This window comes from Poecile atricapillus, chromosome 2 (assembly GCF_030490865.1).
Source record: "Poecile atricapillus isolate bPoeAtr1 chromosome 2, bPoeAtr1.hap1, whole genome shotgun sequence".
Classification (NCBI taxonomy): Eukaryota; Metazoa; Chordata; class Aves; order Passeriformes; family Paridae; genus Poecile; species Poecile atricapillus.
Window position 1 is genome coordinate 153,689,991 of NC_081250.1, and position 19,054 is coordinate 153,709,044.

At 57.6% G+C, this 19,054-nt stretch overlaps 1 protein-coding gene across 2 annotated transcripts in view; it reads right to left on the minus strand.

Moving 5' to 3' along the window:
* DGAT1 (diacylglycerol O-acyltransferase 1) overlaps window positions 1-16,838 on the minus strand; it is a 52,694-nt gene extending 35,856 nt beyond the window's left edge. For both annotated transcript variants that reach the window (XM_058830082.1, XM_058830081.1), the window contains exons 1-3: window positions 16,653-16,838; window positions 8,914-9,001; window positions 4,240-4,280 (exon numbers count right to left, since the gene is read on the minus strand). In XM_058830082.1, coding sequence (XP_058686065.1) covers window positions 4,240-4,280; window positions 8,914-9,001; window positions 16,653-16,825 — 302 coding nt within the window. In that variant the 5' untranslated portion in view covers window positions 16,826-16,838. The remainder of the gene's footprint in view (window positions 1-4,239; window positions 4,281-8,913; window positions 9,002-16,652) is intronic.
* Between the last annotated feature and the right edge of the window lie 2,216 nt (window positions 16,839-19,054).

A 19,054-nucleotide genomic window follows, 5' to 3' on the forward strand; every position in this document is an offset into this window, starting at 1 on the left:
GGGAGAGACCCCCAAAATTAACCCAAATTAACCCAAAATTAACCCAAAAATAACCCAAAATAACCCAAAATAACCCCTGGATTGGGTCCACCAGGATACCGTACCTGGGGGGAGAGACCCCAAAATTAACCCAAAATAACCCAAAAATAACCCAAAACCAACCCCAAAATATCCCAAAAAATAACCCAAAAACAACCCCCAAAATAACCCAAAATTAACCCAAAATAACCCCTGGATTGGGTCCACCAGGATACCGTACCTGGGGGGAGAGATGGACCCCAAAATTAACCCAAATTAACCCAAATTAACCCAAATTAACCCAAATATATCCCCAAAATATCCCAAAATAACCCCTGGATTGGGTCCACCAGGATACCGTACCTGGGGGGAGAGATGGACCCCAAAATAACCCAAATTAACCCAAAATTAACCCAAAATTAACCCAAAAAATAACCCAAAATTAACCCAAAATAACCCCTGGATTGGGTCCACCAGGATACCGTACCTGGGGGGAGAGACCCCAAAATTAACCCAAATTAACCCAAAAATAACCCAAAAACAAACCCAAAATATCCCAAAAATATCCCAAAAAATAACCCCTGGATGGACCCAAAACATCCCAAAAATAACCCAAAAATAACCCAAATTAACCCAAAATTAACCCCAAATAACCCCTGGATTGGGTCCACCAGGATACCGTACCTGGGGGGAGAGGGACCCCCAAATTAACCCAAATTAACCCAAAATTAACCCAAATTAACCCAAAATAACCCCTGGATTGGGTCCACCAGGATACCGTACCTGGGGGGAGAGGGACCCCCAAATTAACCCAAATTAACCCAAAATTAACCCAAAACAACCCCAAAATATCCCAAAAATATCCCAAAAAATAACCCCTGGATGGACCCAAAACATCCCAAAAATAACCCAAATTAACCCAAAAATAACCCAAAATAACCCCAAAATAACCCAAGAATAACCCAAAAATAACCCAAAAATAACCCAAAATAACCCAAAATTAACCCAAAATAACCCAAAATTAACCCAAAAATAACCCAAAAATAACCCAAAATAACCCTGGGACAACCCACAAAATAACCCAAAATTAACCCAAAAATAACCCAAAAATAACCCAAAATAACCCAAAAATAACCCAAAATAACCCCTGGATTGGGTCCACCAGGATACCGTACCTGGGGGGAGATGGACCCCAAAATTAACCCAAATTAACCCAAAATAACCCAACATTAACCCAAAATTAACCCCTGGATTGGGTCCACCAGGATACCGTACTTGGAGGAGGGAGAGGGACCCCAAAATTAACCCAAAATAACCCAAAAACAACCCCAAAAATATCCCAAAAATATCCCAAAATAACCCCTGGATTGGGTCCACCAGGATACCGTACCTGGGGGGAGAGGGACCCCAAAATAACCCAAAATAACCCAAAATAACCCAAATTAACCCAAAATAACCCCTGGATTGGGTCCACCAGGATACCGTACCTGGGGGGAGAGGGACCCCCAAATTAACCCAAATTAACCCAAATTAACCCAAAATCAACCCAAAAACAACCCCAAAAATATCCAAAAATATCCCAAAAAATAACCCCTGGATGGACCCAAAACATCCCAAAAATAACCCAAAATTAACCCAAAAATAACCCAAAATAACCCAAATTAACCCAAATTAACCCAAATTAACCCAAAATAACCCCTGGATTGGGTCCACCAGGATACCGTACCTGGGGGGAGAGGGACCCCAAAATTAACCCAAATTAACCCAAAATTAACCCAAAAATAACCCAAAAATAATCCAAAATTAACCCAAAAAATAACCCCTGGATGGACCCAAAACATCCCAAAATTAACCCAAAAATAACCCCAAATAACCCCTGGATTGGGTCCACCAGGATACCGTACCTGGGGGGAGAGGGACCCCAAAATTAACCCAAATTAACCCAAAATTAACCCAAAAACAACCCCAAAATATCCCAAAAATATCCCAAAAAATAACCCCTGGATGGACCCAAAACATCCCAAAATTAACCCAAAAATAACCCAAAATAACCCAAAATTAACCAATATTAACCCAAAATAACCCCTGGATTGGGTCCACCAGGATACCGTACCTGGGGGGAGAGACCCCAAAATTAACCCAAATTAACCCAAAATTAACCCAAAAATAACCCCAAAATATCCCAAAAATATCCCAAAATAACCCCTGGATTGGGTCCACCAGGATACCGTACCTGGGGGGAGAGGGACCCCAAAATTAACCCAAATTAACCCAAAATTAACCCAAAATTAACCCAAAAATATCCCAAAATAACCCCAAAACAACCCCAAAATATCCCCAAAAATATCCCAAAAAATAACCCCTGGATGGACCCAAAACATCCCAAAAATAACCAAAAAATAACCCAAAAATAACCAAAATTAACCAAAATTAACCCAAAATAAACCCAAAATAACCCAAAATATCCCAAAAATATCCCAAAATAACCCCTGGATTGGGTCCACCAGGATACCGTACCTGGGGGGAGAGGGACCCCAAAATTAACCCAAAATAACCCAAAATTAACCCAAAAATAACCCAAAATTAACCCAAAATAACCCCTGGATTGGGTTCACCAGGATACCGTACCTGGGGGCAGAGGGACCCCAAAATTAACCCAAATTAACCCAAATTAACCCAAAAATAACCCAAAAACAACCCCAAAAATATCCCAAAAATATCCCAAAAAATAACCAAAATTAACTAAAATTAACCCAAAATAACCCCTGGATTGGGTCCACCAGGATACCGTACCTGGGGGGAGAGGGACCCCAAAATTAACCCAAAATAACCCAACATTAACCCAAAAATAACCCAAAAATAATCCGAAATTAACCCAAAAAATAACCCCAGGATGGCCCCAAAATGTGCCAAAAATGTGCCAAAAATAACCCAAAAATATCCCAAAAATAACCCCTGGATGGACCCAAAACATCCCAAAATTAACCCAAATTAACCCAAAATAACCCCTGGATTGGGTCCACCAGGATACCGTACCTGGGGGGAGATGGACCCCCAAATTAACCCAAATTAACCCAAATTAACCCAAAATCAACCCAAAAACAACCCCAAAAATATCCAAAAATATCCCAAAAAATAACCCCTGGATGGACCCAAAACATCCCAAAAATAACCCAAAATTAACCCAAAAATAACCCAAAATAACCCAAATTAACCCAAATTAACCCAAATTAACCCAAAATAACCCCTGGATTGGGTCCACCAGGATACCGTACCTGGGGGGAGAGGGACCCCAAAATTAACCCAAATTAACCCAAAATTAACCCAAATTAACCCAAATTAACCAAAAACCAACCCCAAAATATCCCAAAAATAACCCCAAATAACCCCTGGATTGGGTCCACCAGGATACCGTACCTGGGGGGAGAGGGACCCCAAAATTAACCCAAATTAACCCAAAATTAACCCAAAAACAACCCCAAAATATCCCAAAAATATCCCAAAAAAATAACCCCTGGATGGACCCAAAACATCCCAAAAATAACCCAAAATAACCCCAAAATAACCAAAATAACCCCAAAATAACCAAAATAACCCAAATTAACCCAAAATAACCCCTGGATTGGGTCCACCAGGATACCGTACCTGGGGGAGGGAGAGGGACCCCAAAATTAACCCAAATTAACCCAAAAACAACCCAAAAACAACCCCAAAAATATCCCAAAAAATAATCCCTGGATGGACCCAAAACATCCCAAAAATATCCCAAAATAACCCAAAATTAACCCAAAAATAACCCAAAATTAACCCAAAAATATCCCAAAATAACCCCTGGATGGACCCAAAATGTGCCAAAAATAACCCAAAAATAACCCAAAAATAACCCCTGGATGGACCCAAAACATCCCAAAATTAACCCAAATTAACCCAAATTAACCCAAAATAACCCCAAAATAACCCAAAATAAACCCAAAATGTCCCAAAAATAACCCAAAACAGCCCCAGGGACACCTCTGTCCCTGTGTTGGGGACAGTGCCACCCCCCTGGGGACAGTGCCACCCCCTGTCCCTGTGTTGGGGACAGTGCCACCCCTTGGGGACAGTGCCACCCCCTGTCCCTGTGTTGGGGACAGTGCCACCCCCCTTGGGGACAGTGCCACCCCCCTGGGGACAGTGCCACCCCCTTGGGGACAGTGCCACCCCCTGTCCCTGTCCCCTCACTTGATGAGGTTCTCCAGGAAGAGCCGCGCGTTGCTCAGCACCTGCAGGGGACACAGGGGACACCAAAGTGACACAGGGGACACCCAGGGGACACCCAGGGGACACAGGTGACACACAGGGGACACCAAAGTGACACAGGGGACACCCAGGGGACACCCAGGGGACACCCAGGGGACACCCAGGGGACACCCAGGGGACACAGGTGACACACAGGGGACACCAAAGTGACACAGGGGACACCCAGGGGACACCCAGGGGACACCCAGGGGACACCAAAGTGACACAGGGGACACCAAAGTGACACAGGGGACACCCAGGGGACACTGAGGGGACACAGGTGACACTGAGGGGACACCCAGGGGACACCAAAGTGATACAGGGGACACCAAAGTGATACAGGGGACACCAAGGTGACACACAGCAGACACTGAGGTGACACTCAGGTGACACTGGTGACACACAGGTGACACCCAGGTGACACCCAGGTGACACCCAGGTGACACACAGGTGACACCCAGGTGACACACAGGTGACACCCAGGTGACACAGGTGACACCCAGGTGACACAGAGGACACAGGGGACACAGGGGACACACAGGGGACACACAGGGGACACATGAGCAACACACAGGGGACACTGAGGGGACACAGGTGACACCCAGGTGACACTGAGGTGACACTGGTGACACAGAGGGGACACTCAGGGGACACTGAGGGGACACAGGTGACACACAGGTGACACGGGGGACACACGGCGGACACCAAGGTGATACACAGGTGACACCAAGGTGACACAGGTGACACACAGGGGACACTGAGGGGACACTGAGGGGACACAGGTGACACACGGCAGACACTGAGGGGACACTGAGGGGACACAGGTGACACACGGCAGACACTGAGGGGACACTGAAGTGACACTGGTGACACACAGGTGACACCCAGGTGACACACAGGTGATCTCAGGTGACACTGAAGTGACACAGGTGACACACAGGTGACACCCAGGGGACACAGGTGAGACAGGTGACACACAGGTGACACCCAGGTGACACACAGGTGATCTCAGGTGACACTGAGGTGACACACGGCAGACGCTGATGGGACACAGGTGACACCGAGGTGACACTGAGGGGACACAGAGGTGACACCCAGGTGACACCCAGGGGACACAGGTGACACTGAAGTGACACACAGCAGACACTGATGGGACACAGGTGACACCGAGGTGACACCCAGGGGACACAGAGGTGACACACAGGTGACACACAGGTGATCTCAGGTGACACTGAAGTGACACACAGGTAACACCGAGGTGACACCAAGGTGACACCCAGGGGACACTGAGGGGACACTGAGGGGACACAGGTGACACTGAGGTGACACAGGTGACACCCAGGTGACACCCAGGGGACACAGGTGACACTGAAGTGACACACAGCAGACACTGATGGGACACAGGTAACACCAAGGTGACACCCAGGGGACACCCAGGGGACACTGAGATGACACAGGTGACACACAGGTGACACTGAAGTGACACTGAGGTGACACCTTGGGGACAGGGCTGTCCCCTTTGGGGACCCCCCTGGTGTCACCCCAGCTCGGTGCCACCACCCCCGGGGCCGTTGTGTCACCAGGGTGGTGACACCGAGGGATGGTGACACCGAGGAGTGGTGACACCGAGGGATGGTGACACCAAAGGATGGTGACACCGAGGGGTGGTGACACCGAGGGATGGTGACACCGAGGGATGGTGACACCGAGGGGTGGTGACACTGAGGAGTGGTGACACCGAGGGGTGATGGCACCAAGGGATGGTGACACCGAGGGATGGTGACACCGAGGGATGGTGACACCGTGGGGTGGTGACACCGAGGGATGGTGACACCGAGGGATGGTGACACCAAGGGATGGTGACACCGAGGGATGGTGACACCGAGGGATGGTGACACCATGGGGTGGTGGCACCTGGTGACAGGGACACCAGGGCAAGGGTCACCGCGGGGACACTGTGGGGACAGGGAACCTGGTGCCACCTCAGTGTCACCTTGGTGTCACCAAGGGGGCTCTTGGGGACAATGATAGGGACCTCAGTGTCACCCTGGTGCCACCCCAGTGTCACCTCAGTGCCACCAAGGGGACTGGGGAGCTCTGGACCCCCCCCTGGGGACACAAATGGGGACACCAATGTCACCCTGGTGCCACCCCAGTGTCACCTCAGTGCCACCAAGGGGACTGGGGAGCTCTGGACCCCCCTTGGGGACAGGGATGAGGTCCCCAGTGTCCCCTCAGTGCCACCCCAGTGTCACCTCAGTGCCACCAAGGGGACTGGGGAGCTCTGGACCCCCCCTGGGGACAGGGATGAGGTCCCCAGTGTCCCCTCAGTGCCACCCCAGTGTCACCCTGGTGTCACCAAGGGGACCAGGAGGGCTCTGGACCCCCCTTGGGGACACAAATGGGGACACCAATGTCACCCCGGCGCCACCCCAGTGTCCCCATGGTGCCACCCCAGTGTCACCCTGGTGGCACCAGACCCCTTTTGGGGACCCCAATGTCACCCTGATGTCACCTCAGTGTCACCTCGGTGTCACCCTTGTGCCACCCGACCCCTTTGGTGACCCCAATGTCCCCCCAGTGCCACCTCAGTGCCATCTCAGTGCCACCTCAGTGTCCCCTCAGTGTCACCCCAGTGTCACCCGACCCCTTTGGGGACCCCGATGTCCCCCCAGTGCCACCCTGGTGTGACCCCAGTGTCACCGGACTCCTTTGGGGACCCCAATGTCCCCCCAATGTCCCCACAGTGTCACCTCAGTGTCATCTCAGTGTCACCTCAGTGTCACCTCAGTGTTACCCGAACCCTTTGGTGACCCCAATGTCCCCCCAGTGTCCCCCCGATGTCACCCTGGTGTCCCCCTGGTGTCACCCCAGTGCCACCAGACCCCTTTGGTGACCCCAATGTCCCCCCAATGTCCCCCCAGTGTCACCCTGGTGTCACCCCGGTGTCACTGGACCCCTTTGGGGACCCCAATGTTCCCCCAGTGCCACCTCAGTGTCCCCTCAGTGTCCCCTCAGTGTCACCCGACCCCTTTGGGGACCCCAATGTTCCCCCAGTGCCACCTCCGTGTCCCCCTGGTGTCACCTCAGTGTCACCTCAGTGTCACCTCAGTGTCACCCGACCCCTTTGGTGACCCCAATATCCCCTCAGTGCCACCCCAGTGCCACCTCAGTGTCACCTCAGTGTCACCTCAGTGTCACCCGACCCCTTTGGTGACCCCAATGTCCCCCCAGTGCCACCTCAGTGTCACTTCAGTGTCACCCCAGTGTCACCTCAGGGTCATCTCAGTGTCACCTCAGTGTCACCTCAGTGTCACCCGACCCCTTTGGTGACCCCAATGTCCCCCCAGTGCCACCTCAGTGTCACCTCAGTGTCCCCTCAGTGTCCCCTCAGTGTCACCTCAGTGTCACCTCAGGGTCACCCCGATGTCACCAGACCCATTTTGGTGACCCCAATGTCCCCCCAGTGTCCCCCTGGTGTCACCTCAGTGTCACCTCAGTGTCACCCCAGTGTCACCCCAGTGTCACCAGACCCCTTTTGGGGACCCCAATGTTCCCCCAGTGCCACCTCAGTGTCCCCTCGGTGTTACCTCAGTGTCACCTCAGTGTCACCCCAGTGTCACCCGACCCCTTTGGGGACCCCGATGTCCCCCCAGTGCCACCCTGGTGTGACCCCAGTGTCACCGGACCCCTTTGGGGACCCCAATGTCCCCTCAGTGCCACTTCAGTGTCACCTCGGTGTCAGCCCAGTGTCACCTCAGTGTCACCGGACCCCTTTGGGGACCCCAATGTCCCCCCAATGTCCCCCCAGTGCCACCTCAGTGTCACCTCAGTGTCACCGGACCCCTTTGGGGACCCCAATGTCCCCCCAATGTCCCCCCAGTGCCACCCCAGTGTCACCTCAGTGTTACCCGAACCCTTTGGTGACCCCAATGTCCCCCCAGTGCCACCTCAGTGTCACCTCAGTGTCACCAGACCCCTTTGGGGACCCCAATGTCCCCCCAATGTCCCCCCAGTGCCACCTCAGTGTCACCTCAGTGTTACCCGAACCCTTTGGTGACCCCAATGTCCCCCCAGTGCCCCCCCGATGTCACCCTGGTGTCCCCCTGGTGTCACCCCGGTGTCACCAGACCCCTTTGGGGACCCCAATGTCCCCCCAATGTCCCCCCAGTGTCACCCTGGTGTCACCCCGGTGTCACCGGACCCCTTTGGTGACCCCAATGTCCCCCCAGTGTCCCCCCGGTGTCACCTCAGTGTCACCTCAGTGTCACCCCGATGTCACCAGACCCATTTTGGTGACCCCAATGTCCCCCCAGTGTCCCCCTGGTGTCACCTCAGCCACGCCCCGTCACCTTTTAATGGACCCCTCCCCCCCCGACTATCGCGACATGAGCGGGCTCTGCCCCGCCCCCTCCCGAGTGACGTCACGATGGCCACGCCCATTAACCCGGAAGGCGCCGCGATCTGGGCGGGACCATCGCGACACGGGGTGGGGGGACGACAATCGCGACACGGGGGGAACAATCGCGACACCGGGGGGGGGGGACAATCGCGACACGGGGGGACAATCGCGACACCGGGGGACAATCGCGACACGGGGTCACTGTCGCGACTCACCAGCATCACGACGCACCAGTTGAGCACCCCCCGGTAGTTGCTGTAACCGCTGGCCGAGCTCAGCAGAGACTCCTGCACCTTGTGACACCTGGGGACAGTGCGGGGACACTTGGGGACACTTCGGGGACACTTCTGGGGACAGCTTGGGGACAGCCTGGGGACACTTGGGGACACCTTTGGGGACAGCCTGGGGACACTTCTGGGGACACTTCTGGGGACAGGTTTGGGGACAGTTCAGGGACACTTTGGGGACACTTCAGGGGACAGCTTGGGGACAGTTCTGGGGACACTCTGGGGACAGCTTGGGGACAGCTTGGGGACACTTCTGGGGACAGCTTGGGGACAGGTTTGGGGACAGTTCGGGGACACTGGGGACAGTTCGGGGACAGCTTTGGGGACACTTGGGGACAGCTTGGGGACAGCTTGGGGACAGGTTTGGGGACAGTTCGGGGACAGCTTTGGGGACACTTCAGGGGACAGGTTGGGGACACTTCTGGGGACACTTTGGGGACAGCTTGGGGACACTTTGGGGACACTTTGGGGACACTTTGGGGACAATCTCAGGACAGTTTTGGGGACACTTTTGGGGACAACTCGGTGGGGGGGAGGGGACACACACGGGGACAACCCCGCCCCCTCTGGGACACCCCAAACCCACCCAGGGGTGGGGGGGAGGGGACATCCCTGGAGGGTGACAGAGGTGACACAGGTGACACGGGAGTGACACAGGAGGGGACACAGGTGACACGGGAGTGACACAGGAGGGGACACAGGTGACACAGGAGTGACACAGGTGACACAGGAGGGGACACAGGTGACACAGAAGTGACACGGGAGTGACACAGGAGGGGACACAGGTGACACAGAAGTGACACGGGAGTGACACAGGTGACACAGAAGTGACACAGGAGTGACACAGGAGGGGACACAGGTGACACGGGAGTGACAGAAGTGACAGAGGAGGGGACACAGGTGACACAGGAGGGGACACAGGAGGGGACACAGGTGACACAGGAGTGACACAGGAGGGGACACAGGTGACACAGGTGACACAGGAGGGGACACAGGTGACACAGGAGTGACACAGGAGGGGACACAGGAGTGACACAGCAGGGGACACAGGTGACACGGGAGGGGACACAGGTGACACAGGAGTGACACAGGAGTGACACAGGAGGGGACACAGGTGACACAGGTGACACAGGAGGGGACACAGGTGACACAGGAGGGGACACTGGTGACACAGGAGGGGACACAGGTGACACAGGAGGGGACACAGGTGACACAGGAGTGACACAGGTGACACAGGAGTGACACAGGAGGGGACACAGGAGGGGACACAGGTGACACAGGAGGGGACACAGGTGACACGGGAGTGACACAGGAGTGACACAGCAGGGGACACAGGTGACACAGGAGGGGACACAGGTGACACAGGAGTGACACAGGAGGGGACACTGGTGACACAGGAGTGACACAGGAGGGGACACAGGTGACACAGGAGGGGACACAGGTGACACAGGTGACACAGGAGTGACACAGGAGGGGACACAGGTGACACAGGAGTGACACAGGAGTGACACAGGAGGGGACACAGGTGACACAGGTGACACACGAGTGACACAGGAGGGGACACAGGTGACACAGGAGGGGACACAGGTGACACAGGTGACTCAGGAGGGGACACAGGTGACACAGGAGTGACACAGGAGGGGACACAGGTGACACAGGACCCCCAAAAGTGACCCCCCCGGGGAGGTTTGGGGGGCTGCAGGTGGGGGGGGGGGAGGGGACACACAGAGGGGTCCCCAAAGCTTGGGGACACCCCCGGGAGGTGACAGAGGTGACACAGGAGGGGACACAGGTGACACAGGAGTGACACAGGAGGGGACACAGGTGACACAGGAGTGACACAGGTGACAGGTGACACGGGAGGGGACACAGGTGACACAGGAGTGACACAGGAGGGGACACAGGTGACACAGGAGTGACACAGGAGTGACACAGGAGTGACACAGGAGGGGACACAGGTGACACAGAAGTGACACAGGAGGGGACACAGGTGACACAGGTGACACACGAGTGACACGGGAGGGGACACAGGTGACACGGGAGTGACACAGGAGGGGACACAGGTGACACAGGAGTGACACAGGAGGGGACACAGGTGACACAGGAGTGACACGGGAGTGACTCAGGAGGGGACACAGGTGACACAGGAGTGACACAGGAGGGGACACAGGTGACACAGGACCCCCAAAAGTGACCCCCCCGGGGAGGTTTGGGGGGCTGCAGGTGGGGGGGGGGAGGGGGACACACAGAGGGGTCCCCAAAGCTTGGGGACACCCCCGGGAGGTGACAGAGGTGACACAGGAGGGGACAGGGCGGTGGCAGTGCCACATCCGGGTCCAGAGTCCCCTTCCCCCGATAAGATACGGGGGTGATTAGGGGTAATTAGCGCTAATTAGGGGGGGCAGGGGGTCAGGGACGGGCCCGAGGGGGGTGGAGGTGACACCAGGGCAGGGCAAGGTCACCCCTGAACCCCCCTGGGGTGGCCCTGGGGGGATTTGGGGTGGCCCAGGAGGGGTTTGGGGTGGCCCTGAGTGGGTTTGGGGTGGCCCTGAGCGGGTTTGGGGTGGCCCTGAGCAGGTTTGGGGTGGCCCTGAGTAGGTTTGGGGTGGCCCTGAGTGGGTTTGCGGTGGCCCCGGGAGGTTTGGAATGGCCCAGGAGGGGTTTGGGGTGGCCCTGAGTGGCTTTGGGGTGGCCCTGGTGAAGTTTGGGGTGGCCCTTGGGGGCTCTGGGGTGGCCCTGAACAGGTTTGGGGTGGCCCTGAGCGGGTTTGGGGTGGCCCTGAACAGGTTTGGGGTGGCCCTGAACAGGTTTGGGGTGGCCCTGAGTGGCTTTGGGGTGGCCCTGAGTGGCTTTGGGGTGGCCCAGGAGGGGTTTGGGGTGGACCTGAGTGGCTTTGGGGTGGCCCTGAGTGGGTTTGGGGTGGCCCTTGGGGGCTTTGGGGTGGCCCTCAGTGGGTTTGGGGTGGCTCTGAGCAGGTTTGGGGTGGCCCAGGCGAGGTTTAGGGTGGCCCTGAGCAGGTTTGGGGTGGCCCTGAGCAGGTTCAGGGTGGCCCTGAGCAGGTTTAGGGTGGCCCTGAGTGGGTTTGGGGTGGCCCTGAGTGGGTTTGGGGTGGCCCAGGAGGGGTTTGGGGTGGCCCAGGAGGGGTTTGGGGTGGCCCTGAACAGGTTTAGGGTGGCCCTGAGTGGGTTTGGGGTGGCCCTGAGTGGGCTTGGGGTGGCCCGGAGCAGGTTTGGGGTGGCCCAGGAGGGGTTTGGGGTGGCCCTGGTGAAGTTTGGGGTGGCCCTGAGCAGGTTTGGGGTTACCCTGAGCAGGTTTGGGGTGCCCAGAGTGGGTTTGGGGTGGCCCAGGAGGGGTTTGGGGTGGCCCTGAGCAGGTTTGGGGTGGCCTAAGTGGGTTTGGGGTGGCCCTGAGTGGGTTTGGGGTGGCCCTGAGTGGCTTTGGGGTGGCCCTGGGGAGGTTTGGGGTGGCCCTGAGTGGCTTTGGGGTGGCCCTGAGTGGCTTTGGGGTGGCCCAGGAGGGGTTTGGGGTGGCCCTGAGTGGATTTGGGGTGGCCCTGAGTGGATTTGGGGTGGCCCTGAGGGGTTTGGGGTGGCCCTTGGGGGCTTTGGGGTGGCACTCAGTGGGTTTGGGGGGGCCCTGAGCAGTTTTAGGGTGGCCCTGAGTGGGTTTGGGGTGGCCCTGAGCAGGTTTGGGGTGGCCCAGGAGGGGTTTGGGGTGGCCCTGGTGAAGTTTGGGGTGGCCCTGAGCAGGTTTGGGGTGGCCCTGAGTGGGTTTGGGGTTACCCTGAGCAGGTTTGGGGTGGCCCTGAGTGGGTTTGGGGTGGCCCAGGAGGGGTTTGGGGTGGCCCTGGTGAAGTTTGGGGTAGCCCTGAGTGGGTTTGGTGCGGCCCTGAGTGGGTTTGGGGTGGCCCTGGGAGGTTTGGGGTGGCCCTGAGCAGGTTTGGGGTGGCCCAGGAGGGGTTTGGGGTGGCCCTGAGCAGGTTTAGGGTGGCCCTGAAGAGGTCTGGGGTGACCCTGAGGGGTTTGGGGTGGCCCTGAGCAGGTTTGGGATGGCCCTGAGCAGGTTTGGGGTGGCCCAGGCGAGGTTTGGGGTTACCCTGAGTAGGTTTCGGGTGGCCCTGGGGTGTTTGGGGTGGCTCTGGGGAGGTTTTTCGGGTGGCCCTGCAAGAGTTTCAGGTTACCCTAATCGGGTTTGGGATGTTCCTGAGCGGATTTGGTGTGGCCCTGAGCGGCTTTGGGGTGGCCCTGAGCGGCTTTGGGGTGGCCCTAGGGGGGTTTGGGGTTACTGAGCAGATTTGGGGTGCCCTGAGTGGGTTTGGGGTTACCCTGAGTGGGTCTGGGGTGGCCCTGGGGGAGTTTGGGGTGCCCTGAGTGGGTCTGGGGTGGCCCTGGGGGGGGCTTGGGGTGGCCCAGGGGGGTTTGGGGTGGCCCTGAGTGGATTTGGGGTGGCCCTGAGCAGGGTTGGGGTGACCCTGAGTGGGTTTGGGGTGGCCCTGAGCAGGTTTGGGGTGGCCCTGGGGAAGTTTGGGGTGACCCTGAGTGGGTTTGGGGTGACCCTGAGCGGGTTTGGGGTGACCCTGAGCAGGTTTGGGGTGACCCTGAGCAGGTTTGGGGTGGCCCTGAGTGGGTTTGGGGTGGCCCTGAGTGGGTTTTGGGGTGACCCTGAGCAGGTTTGGGGTGGCCCTGAGTGGGTTTGGGGTGGCCCAGGTGAGGTTTGGGGTGACCCTGAGCAGGTTTGGGGTGACCCTGGGGGAGTTTGGGGTGACCCTGGGGGGTCTTTGGGGCTCCTGGGGGGGCTTGGGTGGGTTGGGCCAGTTGGGGGTCACCCCTTTGGGGACCCCCTCCAACAAGGGACAGGGGACAAGGGTACCCCAAAACCGGGGAGAGGGGACCCCAAAGCAGGAACAGCAGAACACCCCAAAATCAAAAGGGACAGAGACCCCAAAAACAGGGACAGGGGGACCCCAAAGAGGGGCACGGAGACCCCAAAAACAGGGACAGGGAGACCCCCAGCAGGGGACAGTGGGACCCCCCAAATCAGGGACAGTGGGACCCCCCTGGGGACCCCAAATCAGGGACAGGGGACAAAGGGACCCCCTTGGGGACCCCAAACCAGGATCAGGGGACAGTGGGACCCCCTTGGGGACCCCAAATCAGGGACAGGGAACTCCCTTGGGGACCCCAAACCAGGGACAGGGGACAGTGGGACCCCCTTGGGGACCCCAAACCAGGATCAGGGGACAGTGGGACCCCCTTGGGGACCCCAAATCAGGGACAGGGGACAGTGGGACCCCCTTGGGGACCCCAAATCAGGGACAGGGGACAGAGGGACCCCCTTGGGGACCCCAAACCAGGATCAGGGGACAGAGGGACCCCCTTGGGGACCCCAAATCAGGATCAGGGGACAGTGGGACCCCCTTGGGGACCCCAAACCAGGGACAGGGGACTCCTTTGGGGACCCCAAACCAAGGACAGGGGACAGGGGACTCCCTTGGGGACCCCAAACCAGGGACAGGGGACAGTGGGACCCCCTTGGGGACCCCAAACCAGGATCAGGGGACAGAGGGACCCCCTTGGGGACCCCAAACCAGGGACAGGGGACAGAGGGACCCCCTTGGGGACCCCAAACCAGGATCAGGGGACAGAGGGACCCCCTTGGGGACCCCAAACCAGGGACAGGGGACAGAGGGACCCCCTTGGGGACCCCAAATCAGGGACAGGGGACACTGGGATGGCACAGGGGGACACTGGGGGTGACACGGGGATCACGGGGGACACGGGGGGACACTGGGGATGACACGGGGATCACAGGGGGACACCGGGGGTGACACAGGGATCACAGGTGGGACACTGGGATCACCGGGGGTGACACGGGGATCACGGAGGGGACACGGGAGGGACACTGGGGGTGACACGGGGATCACGGGGGGACACTGGGGGACACTGGGGGTGACACAGGGATCACAGGTGGGACACTGGGATCACCGGGGGTGACACGGGGATCACAGGGGGACACTGGGGGTGACACCAGGGGTGACACGGGGATCATGGGGGGACACCGGGGGTGACACAGGGATCACGGGGGTACACTAGGGGGACAGTGGGGGTGACACGGGGATCACAGGGGGACACTGGGGTGACACGAGGGGACACGGGAGGGACTCGAGGGGACACGGAAGGGACACCGGGGGTGACACGGGGATCACGGGCGGGACACGGAGCCGCCCCGCACCGGTCCCGGCGGTGTCGCAACCGCGAGTGACGGGAGCAGGGTTGGGACATCGCCCCGGGGACACGGAGCGGGCACGGGGACAGGAGGCACCGGGGGGAGGGACACGGGGACAGGGGGCACCGGGACAGGGAGCACGGGCACCCCAGGGTGGCACCGGGGGGACACAGAAACCCCCGTGGGAATGGGGATGGGGGGGGGTCCCACCGGGGACAGGGGGACACGGGGTGGGGGTCCCGGGTGTCCCTGTCCTGTGGGTGGGGGGGGGTCCCAACACAAGGGGAGGGGTCCCTGAGTGTCCCTGGGGGGGGTCCTGAGGGGTCCCGGGCCCAGCTGAGGAGGGGTCCCTGAGGGTCCCCACAGTGAGGGGGGGTCCCTGAGGGTCCCTGGCCCAGCTGGGAGGGTCCCTGAGGGTCCCCATAGTGAGTGGGGGTCCCGAATAACCAATCCCAACACGAGGGGAGGTCCCTGAGGGTCCCTGGCCCAGCTGAGGAGGGGTCCCCGAGGGTCCTCACAGTGAGGGGGGGTCCCTGAGGGTCCCCGGCCCAGCTGGGAAAGGGTCCCAAGGGTCCCCATAGTGAGGGGGGGTCCCGAATAACCAATCCCAGCTGAGGGAGGGGTCCCTGAGAGTCCCCATAGTGAGGGGTGGGGGGTCCCTGAGGTTCCCGATCCCAGCTGAGGGAGGGTCCCGAATGTCCCCACAGTGAGGGGAGGGGTCCCGAATAACCGGTCCCAACATGAGGGGAGGTCCCTGAGGGTCCCTGGTCCAGCTGGGGAGGGGTCCCTGAGGGTCCCGACGGTCCCCACAGTGAGGGGGGGTCCGGAATAACCGGTCCCAGCTGAGGGAGGGTCCCTGAAGATCCCTGAGGGTCCCGGTCCCAGCTGAGGAGGGGTCCCCGACGGTCCCCACAGTGAGGGGGGGTCCGGAATAACCGGTCCCGGCTGAGGGAGGGGGTCCTGAGGGTCCTGGTCGCAGCTGAGGGAGGGTCCCCGACGGTCCCCACAGTGAGGGGAGGGGTCCCGAATAACCGGTCCCAACATGAGGGAGGGTCCCTGAGGGTCCCGAGTGTCCCCACGGCGAGTGGGGGTCCCGAAAACCAATCCCAACATGAGGGAAGGTCCCTGAGGGTCCCTGGCCCAGCTGGGGAGGGGTCCCCGAGGGTCCCCACAGTGAGGGGTGCGGGGTCCCTGAGGGTCCCGGTCCCAGCTGAGGAGGGGTCCCCGAGTGTCCCCACAGCGAGTGGGGGTCCCGAAAACCAATCCCAACATGAGGGGAGGTCCCTGAGGGTCCCTGGCCCAGCTGGGGAGGGGTTCCCGAGGGTCCCCACAGCGAGGGGGGGTCCCGAGTGTCCGCTCCCCACCTGAGGCGGGGGAGGTCCCTGAGGGGTCCCGCTCCCGCCGTGAGGGGAGGGTCGCGTTTCCCGCGCTGGGCCCGTTACCTGAAGTCCCCGGCGGGGTCATCGGAGCTGTCGCCGTGTGCCGAGGCGGGTTCGGGTTTCGGGGGTCCCCCCCGGCGCCTGCGGGTCCCCCCGTTCCCCCCGGCGGGGCTCGGGGTTCCCCCGCTGTCGCCCCCCGGGGCCGCGGCCCCCGCGCTGCCCCCGCGCTCGCCCATCTGGGCCCGGACCGGCCGCGCCCGCCCTTTGTAACCTGGCAACGCCCCGCCCCCGCGCGGCTCCGCCAATGGCAGAGCGGGGAGAGCGGTGATGGGCGGGGGGAGTGCCCAATAGGAAGAGAGTGCGGGGAAAGGGGAGCCAATGAGGAGGGGAGGCGGGGCGAGGGGCGGCCAATGGGAGGGCGGGAAAGGCAAAGAGGAAGGGTTGAATAGGAAGGGGGAGGTTGGGGGGATTTGGGGGAAATTTGGGGAAATTTGGGAAAATGTTGGGAAAATTTGGGGAAAATTTAGAGGGAATTTGGGGGAAATTTGGGGGAAATTTCGAGGGAATTTGGAGGGAACTTGGGGGAAATTTGGAGGGAATTTGGGGGTAATTTGGGGAAAATTTGGGGGGATTTCGGGGAAATTTGGGGGAAATTAAGAGGGAATTTGGGGAAAATTATGGGAAAATTTGGGGAAAATTTGGAGGGAATTTGGGGGAAAATTTGGAGGGAATTTGGGGGAAATTTGGGGAAAATTTCAGGGAAATCATGGGAAAAATTGGGGGAAATTTGGAGGGAATTTGGGGAGATTTAGGGGGAATTTGGGGAAAATTTGGGGGAAATTTGGAGGTAATTTGGGGGAAAAATGGGGGGAATCCTGGGAAAATTTGGGGGAAATTTGGAGGGATTTGGAGGGAATTTGGGGGAAATTTGGGGGGAATTTGGGGGAAATTCGGGGGAAATTTAGGGAAAATTCGGGGGAAATTTGGGGGAAATTTGGGGGAAATTTGGGGGAAATTTGGAGGGATTTGGGGGCAAACTGGGGACAGATTTGGGGGGACTGTGGAGGGAATTTGGAGGGAATTTGGGGGAAATTTGGGGGAAATTTGGGAGACATTTGGGGGAAATTTTGAGGAGATTTGGGAGGATTTGGGGGGGATTTGGGGGGAATTTGGGAGAATATTGGGGAAATCTGGCGGGAAAATTTGGGGAAATTTGGAGGGAATTTGGGGAGATTTGGGGGAAATTTTGGGCAGATTTGGGGGAAATTTGGAGGGAATTTTGGGAAAATTTGGGGAAACATGGGGGGAAATTTTGGGAAAATTTGGGGGGATTTTGGGGAAATTTGGGGGAAATTAAGAGGGAATTTGGGGGAAATCATGTGAATAATTGGGGGAAATTCGGAGGGAATTTGGGGCAGCTTTGGGGGAAATTTGGAGGGATTGGGGGGAAATTTGGGGGAATTTGGGGCAGATTTGGGGGAAATTTGGAGGGATTGGGGGAAAATTTTGGGAAAATTTGGGGGAAATTTTGAGGGAATTTGGGGGAAATTTGGAGGGAATTTGGGGGGGAAATTTTAGGGAGATTTGGGGGAATTTGGGGGAAATTTGGGGCAGATTTGGGGGGACTTTGGAGGGAATTTTGGGGAAATTTTGGGGAGATTTGGGGGAACTTCTGAGGGAATTTGGGGAAAATTTGTGGAAAATTTCGGGAGTTTTGGGGGGAGTTTGGGGAGATTTTGGGGAAATTTGGGGGGAGTTTGGGGGAGACTTGGAAGGGGTTTGGAGGAAATTTGAGCGGATTTTGGGGGAGATTTGGGGGAAATTTTGGGGAGATTTGTGGGGACTTTAGAGGGAATTTGGGGGAAATTCGGGGGGAAATTTTGGGAAAATTCGAAGGAAATTCGGAAGGAATTTAGAGAGAATTTGGGGGGAATTTGGGGGAAATTTGGGGGAAATCATGGGAAAATTTGGGGGAAATTTGGAGGGAATTTGGGGAGATTTAGGGAGAATTTGGGGGAAATTTGGAGGGACTTTGGAAGGAATTTGGGGGAACTTTGGAGGGAATTTGGGGGAAATTTGGGGGGATTTGGAGCCGGTTTAGGGGAGATCTGGGGGAAATTTGGGGAAAATTTCAGGAGTTTTTTGGGGAGTTTGGGGGGAGTTTGGGGGAGACTTGGGAGGGGTTTGAAGGAAATTTGAGCGAATTTTGGGGGAAATTTTGGGGAGATTTTGGGGAGATTTGAGAGAATTTGGGGTGGAAATTTGAGGGGAAAGGGGGATGTGGGATTGGGGGGTTTTGGGGGGTCTTTTTGGGGTTTTTGGGGTGGTTTTGGGTGGTCGGGGGGGGGACAGTGAGGGGCGTAACTGAGCCGAGGCTTTGCCTGCCAGACGACTTTATTGGGCTGCTCATTTGCATATGATTTGCATGCGATTTACATATGATTTGCATGCGATTTACATATGAT